The sequence below is a fragment of the Oncorhynchus nerka genome, unplaced genomic scaffold, assembly GCF_034236695.1.
Source record: "Oncorhynchus nerka isolate Pitt River unplaced genomic scaffold, Oner_Uvic_2.0 unplaced_scaffold_985, whole genome shotgun sequence".
Taxonomy (NCBI): Eukaryota; Metazoa; Chordata; class Actinopteri; order Salmoniformes; family Salmonidae; genus Oncorhynchus; species Oncorhynchus nerka.
The window spans coordinates 45,990-57,500 of record NW_027040309.1 but is presented as its reverse complement, the minus strand read 5'-3'; the positions used below and the strand labels follow the sequence as shown (position 1 = coordinate 57,500).

The window sequence follows — 11,511 nt, the reverse complement described above, 5'->3', positions numbered from 1 at the left end:
AGACACACACACACACACTGGAGACACACACACACACACACACTGGAGACACACACACACACACACACACACATTACATTACACACACTGGAGACACACACACACACACATTGATGACACACACACACACACTGGAGACACACACACACACACACACTGGAGTCACACACACACACACACACACACAGGAGACAGACACACACACACACAGGAGACAGACACACACACACACAGGAGACAGACACACACACACACAGGAGACAGACACACACACACACACACACAGGAGACAGACACACACACACACACACAGGAGACAGACACACACACACACACAGGAGACAGACACACACACACACACAGGAGACAGACACACACACACACACACACAGGAGACAGCACACACACACACACACAGGAGACAGACACACACACACACAGGAGACAGACACACACACACACAGGAGACAGACACACACACACACACAGGAGACACACACACACACACAGGAGACACACACACACACACAGGAGACACACACACACAGGAGACAGACACACACAGGAGACAGACACACACACACACACAGGAGACAGACACACACACAGGAGACAGACACACACACAGGAGACAGACACACACACACACAGGAGACAGACACACACACACGAGACAGACACACACACACACAGGAGACAGACACACACACACACACACAGGAGACAGACACACACACACACACACACAGAGACAGACACACACACACACACAGGAGACAGACACACACACAGGAGACAGACACACACACAGGAGACAGACACACACACACACACTGGCCACACACACACACACACACACTGGAGACACGCAAACATATAACATCACACAGTCAGTATATAACTTTGTCCAAGTGGTGGTCAGAATGTTTGTCTTAACTAGCCTGATAAGTCAAACATGTCTGATATGAACATTGACATAAACCCTCTACATACTTGAGTTTCTCCAGTCTGCAGTGTGGATCCTCCAGTCCAGCAGAGAGCAGTCTGACTCCTGAGTCTCCTGGGTGATTGTAGCTCAGGTCCAGCTCTCTCAGGTGTGAGGGGTTTGACCTCAGAGCTGAGACCAGAGAAGCACAGCCTTCCTCTGTGACTAGACAGCCTGACAGCCTGCAAAGAGTCAAATCATATTAAAATCACACTGATATTCTTTGGAGGTGAAAATAGTGGCAGTATATATTTTCAACATATTCAGATATATCAGTGTCCTGAATCAGATAAATTAAAGGTGACATTATGTACTGTCATCTAATGTGAAACATTATATCTCAAATCCAAAATGCTGGAGCACCAAATTTAAAACCGAAACCTTCACTGTCCAAACACATATGGTGTGGACTATGTGTGTCTGGTAAACACATGTGGATCTGGTGAACAGTTATCACTTGTTGACCAACTACAGGAATACTGACCTCAGAGTCTCCAGTTTACAGTGGGGATTCCCCAGTCCAGCAGAGAGCAGCTTCACTCCTGAATCCTTCAGGTCATTGCTACTCAGATCCAGCTCTCTCAGGTGTGAGGGGTTTGAACTGAGAACTGAGGCCAACTCTTTACAGGATGTGTCTGTGAGTTTACAGACAGTGAGTCTGAAACACAGAAGAAATACAATGACAGACAGGTTATATTAAAATATTTCACTTAGCTTTCCCTGCTTACACTGTAACCTGTGCACAAATAATGTGTTGGGGTTGACCAGACAGCCTGCACCAATAACAGAGGTACTGTAAATAAATGTGTCTCTATACTCCAGCATTTTGGATTTCAGATCAAATGTTTCATATGAGGTGACAGTATATAATGTCACCTTTTATTTGAGGATATTTTAATACATTTCTGTTTCAACGTTTAGAAAAATTAAATTAATTTAATGTATCTAGTCCCCCCTTTTGAAGAAGTCATAACTATTCTGACACTTAAAGTGATTAGACAAAAGTTTATCTGGTCCCATATTCCTCGAACACAATGAGACATCAAGCCTGTGACGCCTTGACTGAGAAAGATCATGAATGAATCATGAATAATAATGAGTGAGAAAGTTAAAGAGGCTACAACAAAACATGCTAACCTCTCACCATTACCAATAACAGAGGCTACAACAAAACATGCTAACCTCTCACCATTACCAATAACAGAGGCTACAACAAAACATACTAACCTCTCACCATTACCAATAACAGAGACTACAACAAAACATACTAACCTCTCACCATTACCAATAACAGAGGCTACAACAAAACATGCTAACCTCTCACCATAACCAATAACAGAGGCTACAACAAAACATGCTAACCTCTCACCATAACCAATAACAGAGGCTACAACAAAACATGCTAACCTCTCACCATTACCAATAACAGAGGCTACAACAAAACATGCTAACCTCTCACCATTACCAATAACAGAGGCTACAACAAAACATACTAACCTCTCACCATTACCAATAACAGAGAATACAACAAAACATGCTAACCTCTCACCATTACCAATAACAGAGGCTACAACAAAACATGCTAACCCCACACCATTACCAATAACAGAGACTACAACAAAACATGCTAACCTCTCACCATTACCAATAACAGAGACTACAACAAAACATGCTAACCTCTCACCATTACCAATAACAGAGACTACAACAAAACATGTTAACCTCTCACCATTACCAATAACAGAGGCTACAACAAAACATGCTAACCAATAACAGAGACTCAACAAAACATCACCATTACCAATAACAGAGGCTACAACAAAACATGCTAACCTCTCACCATTACCAATAACAGAGGAGGTCTGATCTTTGTACCTCAGTAACTTTCTCATTCATCATTATTCTCTATTCATTCATGATTATTCATCATCATAGTAACATCCACATGAATGTAGAAGTGTTCAGAAACATCTTCTATTCTTACTCACAATACAAGTGAAGTGACTCCAAAATGACAGGACATTATTCACCATTCAGTTTCTATTAGGAAAAACATCCAGAACACAACCAAGACAAACTGGAAATACATTCAACAAGTTAGTAGAATCACAAGCTTGATGTAATCACTGCAGGCATGGAATATGGGACCAAATACTAAACTTATGACTACTTTAATACACTATAAGTGAATATAACCGAATAATTACGACTTTTCAAATGGGAGAACTACATACATAAAGTGCTTTCATATCTGATAATACTGACCTCAGAGTCTCCAGTTTACAGTGGGGATTCCCCAGTCCAGCAGAGAGCAGCTTCACTCCTGAATCCTTCAGGTCATTGTTACTCAGATCCAGCTCTCTCAGATGTGAGGGGTTTGAACTGAGAACTGAGGCCAACTCTTTACAGGATGTGTCTGTGAGTTTACAGACAGTGAGTCTGAAACACAGAAGAAATACAATGACAGACAGGATGTATTAAAATATTTCGCTTAGCTTTCTCTGCTTACACTGTAACCTGTGCACAAATAACGTGTTGGGTTTAGCCTCAGACCAGAGAGGCACAGCCTAGAAATGACACATTTTCCAAGTATTGCTTGTAGATAGAAAGATGCATATTAACAAATATTATAGTAGACTGACCAGACCAGTTTAAAAATCAGTATCAGTCAGAAGACAGACAGTGAGGTATCAGATGTAGATTGTATTGAGTAAACAGTCCACACCATATCTATTTAGACAGTGAGGTATCAGATTTAGATTGTATTGAGTATACAGTCCACACCATATCTATTTTGACAGTGAAGCTAACATTTTAAATGAGAGGCTACAACAAAACATGCTAACCTCTCACCATTACCAATAACAGAGGCTACAACAAAACATGCTAACCTCTCACCATTACCAATAACAGACTACAACAAAACATGCTAACCTCTCACCATTACCAATAACAGAGGCTACAACAAAACATGCTAACCTCTCACCATTACCAATAACAGACTACAACAAAACATGCTAACCTCTCACCATTACCAATAACAGACTACAACAAAACATGCTAACCTCTCACCATTACCAATAACAGACTACAACAAAACATGCTAACCTCTCACCATTACCAATAACAGAGGCTACAACAAAACATGCTAACCTCTCACCATTACCAATAACAGAGGCTACAACAAAACATGCTAACCTCTCACCATTACCAATAACAGAGACTACAACAAAACATGCTAACCTCTCACCATTACCAATAACAGAGGCTACAACAAAACATGCTAACCTCTCACCATTACCAATAACAGAGACTACAACAAAACATGCTAACCTCTCACCATGACCAATTACAGAGGAGGTCTGATCTTTGTCCCTCAGTAACTTTCTCATTCATCCTTATTCTCGATTCATTCCTGATTATTCATCATCATTGTAGCATCTACATGAATGTAGAAGTGTTCAGAAACATCTTCTATTCTTACTGACAATACAAGTGAAGTGACTCCAAAATGACAGGACATTATTCACCATTCAGTTTCTATTAGGAAAAACATCCCAAACACAACCAAGACAAACTGCAAATTAATTCAACAAGTTAGTAGAATCACAAGCTTGATGTAATCACTGCAGGCTTGGAATATGGGACCAAATACTAAACTTTTGACAAAAATAATTTATCCAAAATATTATGACTTTTTCAAATGGGAGAACTAGATACATAAAGTGTTTTCATTTATAAACTAAAATAAATATGTATGAAAATACCTTTAAATAAAAGGTGACATTCTGTACTGTCTCCTAATATGAAACATTATATCTCAAATCCAAAATGCTGGATCAAAGCACCACATTTAAAACTGTAAGCTTCACTGTCCAAACACATATGGTGTGGACTATGTGTGTCTGGTAAACACATGTGGATCTGGTGAACAGTTATCACTTGTTGACCAACTACAGGAATACTGACCTCAGAGTCTCCAGTTTACAGTGGGGATTCCCCAGTCCAGCAGAGAGCAGCTTCACTCCTGAATCCTTCAGGTCATTGTTACTCAGGTCCAGCTCTCTCAGGTGTGAGGGGTTTGACCTCAGAGCTGAGACCAGAGAAGCACAGCCTTCCTCTGTGACTAGACAGCCTGACAGCCTGCAAAGAGTCAAATCATATTAAAATCACACTGATATTCTTTGGTGGTGAAAATAGTGTATCATCATTAAAAATGACACATGATCAAAGTATTGCCTGCAGATAGAAACATGTATAGTACAAATATTTGAGAAGACTGACCAGACCAGTTTAAAAATCAGTATCACTCAAAAGACAGACAGTGAGGTATCAGATTTAGATTGTATTGAGTATACAGTCCACACCATATCTATTTAGACAGTGAGGAATCAGATTTAGATTGTATTGAGTATTCAGTCCACACCATATCTATTTAGACAGTGAGGTATCAGATTTAGATTGTATTGAGTATACAGTCCACACCATATCTATTTAGACAGTGAAGCTAACATTTTAAATGTGTCTCTATACTCCAACATTTTGGATTTCAGATCAAATGTTTCATATGAGGTGACAGTATATAATGTCACCTTTTATTTGGGGTATTTTAATACATACAGTTGACGTCGGTAGTTTACATACACCTTAGCCAAATACTTTTAAACTCAATTTTTACAATTCCTGACATTTAATCCTAGTTAAAATTCCCTGTCTTAGGTCAGTTAGGATCACCACTTTATTTTAAGAATGTGAAATGTCAGAATAATAGTAGAGAGAATTATTTTTTTAAGCTTTTATTTCTTTCATCACATTCCCAGTGGGTCAGAAGTTTACATACACTCAATTAGTATTTGGTAGCATTGCCTTTAAATTGTTTAACTTGGGTCAAATGTTTCAGGTAGCCTTCCACAAGCTTCCCACAATAAGTTGGGTGAATTTTGGCCCATTCCTCTGACAGAGCTGGTGTAACTGAGTCAGGTTTGTAGGTCTCCTTGCTCACACATGCTTTTTCAGTTCTGCCCTCAAATTTTCTGTAGGATTGAGGTCAGGGCTTTGTGATGGCCACTCCAATACATTGACTTTGTTGTCCTTAAGCCATTTTACTACAACTTTGGACGTATGCTTGGGGTCATTGTCCAAAACATGCTAACCTCTCACCATTACCAATTACAGAGACTACAACAAAACATACTAACCTCTCACCATTACCAATAACAGAGGCTACAACAAAACATGCTAACCTCTCACCATTACCAATAACAGAGGCTACAACAAACCATACTAACCTCTCACCATTACCAATAACAGAGACTACAACAAAACATGCTAAACCTCTCACCATTACCAATAACAGAGACTACAACAAAACATGCTAACCTCTCACCATTACCAATAACAGAGACTACAACAAAACATGATAACCTCTCACCATTACCAATAACAGAGGCTACAACAAAACATGCTAACCTCTCACCATTACCAATAACAGAGACTACAACAAAACATACTAACCTCTCACCATTACCAATAACAGAGACTACAACAAAACATGCTAACCTCTCACCATTACCAATAACAGAGGGGGTCTGATCTTTGTTCCTCTGTAACTTTCTCATTCATCATTATTCTCGATTCATTCATGATTATTCATAATCTTGGTAGCATCCACATGAATGTAGAAGTGTTCAGAAACATCTTCTATTCTTACTGACAATACAAGTGAAGTGACTCCAAAATGACAGGACATTATTCACCATTCAGTTTCTATTAGGAAAACATCCCAAACACAACCAAGACAAACTGGAAATACATTCAACAAGTTAGTAGAATCACAAGCTTGATGTAATCACTGCAGGCATGGAATATGGGACCAAATACTAAACGTATGACTACTTTAATACACTATAAGTGAATATAACCGAATAATTACGACTTTTCAAATGGGAGAACTACATACATAAAGTGCTTTCATATCTGATAATACTGACCTCAGAGTCTCCAGTTTACAGTGGGGATTCCCCAGTCCAGCAGAGAGCAGCTTCACTCCTGAATCCTTCAGGTCATTGTTACTCAGATCCAGCTCTCTCAGGTGTGAGGGGTTTGACCTCAGAGCTGAGACCAGAGAAGCACAGCCTTCCTCTGTGACTCCACAGCCTGACAGCCTGACAAAGAGATCATCATGACTTCACAAACACACTGTTAATTTAACACCAGTAGTGTAGAAGGACAATGGCAGATGCATTTGGTTTATTTTCCCAAACAACATATAGATTCATCTTCCGTCTCCTAGAATTGTATGGTCATATTGTTATACTAATGTGAAAATCAATGCATTTATTCAATATGTTTTTCAAAATAATATTATAGACATATTATAATACATATTTTATAATGAATATTTCTTCCTGATGATTAGTTCTTATATGTCATTTTATTTACTCACAGAGCAGCTCTGGAGGCTTTGACCACTGGCAGCAGCCTCAGAAGACCTTCCTCTGATCTGGAGTATTTCTTCAGGTCAAACACATCCAGCTCCTTTTCTGAAGTCAGCAACACAAAGACCAGAGCTGACCACTGTGCAGGTGACAGGTTGGGTTTTGAGAGACTTCCTGAGCTCAGGTATCTTTGGATCTCCTCCACTAGAGAATGGTCATTCAGTTCATTCAGACAGTGGAACAGATTGATGCTCCTCTCTGGAGAGAGATTCACCCTGATCTTCTTCTTGATGTACTTGACTGTTTCTTCATGGCTCTGTGAGCTGCTTCTTGTCTTTGTCAGTAGACCTCGTAAGTGCTTCTGATTGGACTCCAGTGAGAGGCCCAGAAGGAAGCGGAGGAAAAGGTCCAGGTTTCCCGTCTCACTTTGTAAGGCTTTATCCACAGCACTCTTGTAGACAGTAACTTCAGGATTGTCTTTTGTTTGCAGTTCATCCATTAGATTCTCATTGTTGTTGATGAATGAGAGGAACACATATACAGAAGCCAGAAACTCCTGAATGCTCAGATGAACAAAGCAGTACACCTTGTCCTGGTACAGCCCACATTCCTCTTTAAAGATCTGTGTGCACAATCCTGAGTACACTGAGGCTTCATTGACCTCAATGCCAGCCTCTTTCAGGTCTTCTTCATAGAAAATCAGATTGCCATTCACAAGCTGTTGAAAAGCCAGTTTTCCTAGTGACAGAATGCTCTCTTTATTCCAGTGTGGACCTGTCTCTTCTTTCCCAAGATACTTTTCATTCTTCTGTTTGATATGAAACACCACAAGGTGTGTGTACATCTCAGTCAGAGTCTTGGGCATCTCTTCTCTCTTATGTTCCAGCATGTGTTCAAGGACTGTTGCAGAAATCCAACAGAAGACTGGAATGTGGCACATGATGTGGAGGCTCCTTGATGTCTTTATGTGTGAGATGATTCTGCTGGCCATGTCCTCATCACTGAATCTCTTCCTGAAGTACTCCTCCTTCTGTGTGTCATTGAACCCTCGTACCTCTGTTACCTGGTCAACACACCTTGAAGGGATCTTATTGGCTGCTGCAGGTCTGGTAGTTATCCAGAGGAGAGCAGAGGGAAGCAGATTTCCCTTGATGAGATTTGTCAGCAGAACATCCACTGAGGTTGACTCTGTGACGTCCCAACAGATCTTGTTCTTCTGGAAGTCTAGGGGCAGTCGGCACTCATCCAGACCATCAAAGATTAACAGAACTTTGTACTTGTCGTAGTTGGAGATTCTTGATTGTTCGGTTTCCATTGAGAAGTGATTGAGAAGTTTAATGAAAGTGTGTTTGTCCCCTTTCATCAAATTCAGCTCCCGGAAAGGGAATGAAAACACAAATTGGACATCCTGATTTGCATTTCCTTCAGCCCAGTCCAGAATGAACTTCTGCACAGAGACTGTTTTTCCAATGCCAGCGACTCCTTTGTCAGCACAGTTCTGATAAGTTTGTGTTGTCCAGTTAAGGGTTTGAAGATGTCGTTACATTTGATTGCAGTCTCTGGTCTTGCTTGTTTCCTGGTTGTTGTCTCAATCTGTCTCAGCTCATGTTCATTATTGACCTCTCCTGTTCCACCCTCTGTGATGTAGAGCTCTGTGTAGATCTTATTGAGAAGTGTTGGGTTTCCTTGTTTAGCGATCCCCTCAAATACACATTGAAACTTCTTCTTTAGATTAGATTTGAGTTCACGTTGGCAAATCACAGCAAGCTCATCTGAATGAAGAAATACCACAGAGGATATTAATATTACGTCTGTTTTAATGTCTACAGTATTGTAGGACTCTTATAAAGTTTTTTTTAATCAATAATGACTAATTATGTATACATTTCAATCAGGACTGACTAATCAGAATACTATTATGTTACTGTATATGTACTAATCAGAATACTATTATGTTACTGTATATGTACTAAACAGAATACTATTATGTTACTGTATATGTACTAATCAGAATACTATTATGTTACTGTATATGTACTAATCAGAATACTATTATGTTAATGTATAGATGTATGAATTTTCTTTTTAATCCTAGTACTGAATATAATGTGTGTAAATATAATCAAGAATTAGAACAATGACTGTCTGTTCCTTGATAAAAACGAATGAACTTATCGTCAGACTGGGTAGAATGCTGATCTACACAGGAAGACCTTGGCTCGGTCATAAATTATCTAAAGTGGTGGGAGAACTATACTGTACTATAACTATACTGCCATTGTACTATACTGTACTATAACTATACTGTACTATAACTATACTGTACTATAACTATACTGTACTATAACTATACTGCCATTGTACTATACTGTACTATAACTATACTGTACTATAACTATACTGTACTATAACTATACTGTACTATAACTATACTGCCATTGTACTATACTGTACTATAACTATACTATAACTATACTGTACTATAACTATACTGTACTATAACTATACTGTACTATAACCATACTGCCATTGTACTATACTGTACTATAACTATACTGTACTATAACCATACTGCCATTGTACTATACTGTACTATAACTATACTGTACTATAACTATACTGCCATTGTACTATACTGTACTATAACTATACTGCCATTGTACTATACTGTACTATAACTATACTGTACTATAACCATACTGCCATTGTACTATACTGTACTATAACTATACTGTACTATAACTATACTGCCATTGTACTATACTGTACTATAACTATACTGTACTATAACCATACTGCCATTGTACTATACTGTACTATAACTATACTGTACTATAACTATACTGCCATTGTACTATACTGTACTATAACTATACTGTACTATAACCATACTGCCATTGTACTATACTGTACTATAACTATACTGTACTATAACTATACTGCCATTGTACTATACTGTACTATAACTATACTGTACTATAACCATACTGCCATTGTACTATACTGTACTATAACTATACTGTACTATAACTATACTGCCATTGTACTATACTGTACTATAACTATACTGTACTATAACCATACAGCCATTGTACTATACTGTACTATAACTATACTGTACTATAACTATACTGCCATTGTACTATACTGTACTATAACTATACTGCCATTGTACCGGTGGAGAAGAGACGGGACAGTTCGAAAACTAATGACGTCATTTTCAGTTTATAACCTGTTGTAAATAGTTTCATGTTCAGTTCTCTCGAGAATAAACACTACTGATTGGTTTTGAGACTGGTCTCTGTCCATTTTATGCAAATAAGAGTCTTACAAATTCTTAGGAGTGGACAGAGTGTTTAATTTAATTGGGTATTAAAACATATTAATTCCCGTAACAGATTTTAATTATGATAATTTATTCTCTTAACTGACGGTATAAATGTGTAAATGTTGTCATAATGCATTACAGACTGGTGTGACTGATTATATTATTATTGGTATTATTGATGGTATTATTAATGTTCTCTCTCTAAATGAATCAACACAACACATCCCTGCTGCTACTTGATGAGGTCACTAGGTGTTGTGTTAAGGCTAGAGGTCGGGACGATTTCAAGTTTTCATAACAATCGGAAATCGGAATTTTTGGACACCGATTTTACCGTTTATTTTTGTACACCTTTATTTAACTAACTGGTCTAGGAACAGTGGGTTAACTGGTCTAGGAACAGTGGTTAATTGGTCTAGGAACAGTGGTTAACTGGCATAGGAACAGTGGTTAACTGGCCTAGGAACAGTGGGTTAACTGGTCTAGGAACAGTGGGTTAACTGGTCTAGGAACAGTGGGTTAACTGGTCTAGGAACAGTGGGTTAACTGGTCTAGGAACAGTGGGTTAACTGGTCTAGGAACAGTGGGTTAACTGGTCTAGGAACAGTGGGTTAACTGGTCTAGGAACAGTGGTTAACTGGTCTAGGAACAGTGGGTTAACTGGTCTAGGAACAGTGGTTAACTGGTCTAGGAACAGTGGGTTAACTGGTCTAGGAACAGTGGGTTAACTGGTCTAGGAACAGTGGGTTAACTGGTCTAGG

General features: G+C 38.9%; 1 protein-coding gene across 1 annotated transcript in view; it reads right to left on the bottom strand.

The window, feature by feature from the left end:
• LOC135570317 (NACHT, LRR and PYD domains-containing protein 12-like) overlaps positions 1 to 9,005 on the bottom strand; it is a 16,705-nt gene extending 7,700 nt beyond the window's left edge. The window contains exons 1-6 of the mRNA XM_065016441.1: positions 7,431 to 9,005; positions 6,976 to 7,149; positions 4,955 to 5,128; positions 3,251 to 3,424; positions 1,470 to 1,643; positions 994 to 1,167 (exon numbers count right to left, since the gene is read on the bottom strand). Coding sequence (XP_064872513.1) covers positions 994 to 1,167; positions 1,470 to 1,643; positions 3,251 to 3,424; positions 4,955 to 5,128; positions 6,976 to 7,149; positions 7,431 to 8,785 — 2,225 coding nt within the window. The 5' untranslated portion in view covers positions 8,786 to 9,005. The remainder of the gene's footprint in view (positions 1 to 993; positions 1,168 to 1,469; positions 1,644 to 3,250; positions 3,425 to 4,954; positions 5,129 to 6,975; positions 7,150 to 7,430) is intronic.
• Positions 9,006 to 11,511: the final 2,506 nt, after the last annotated feature.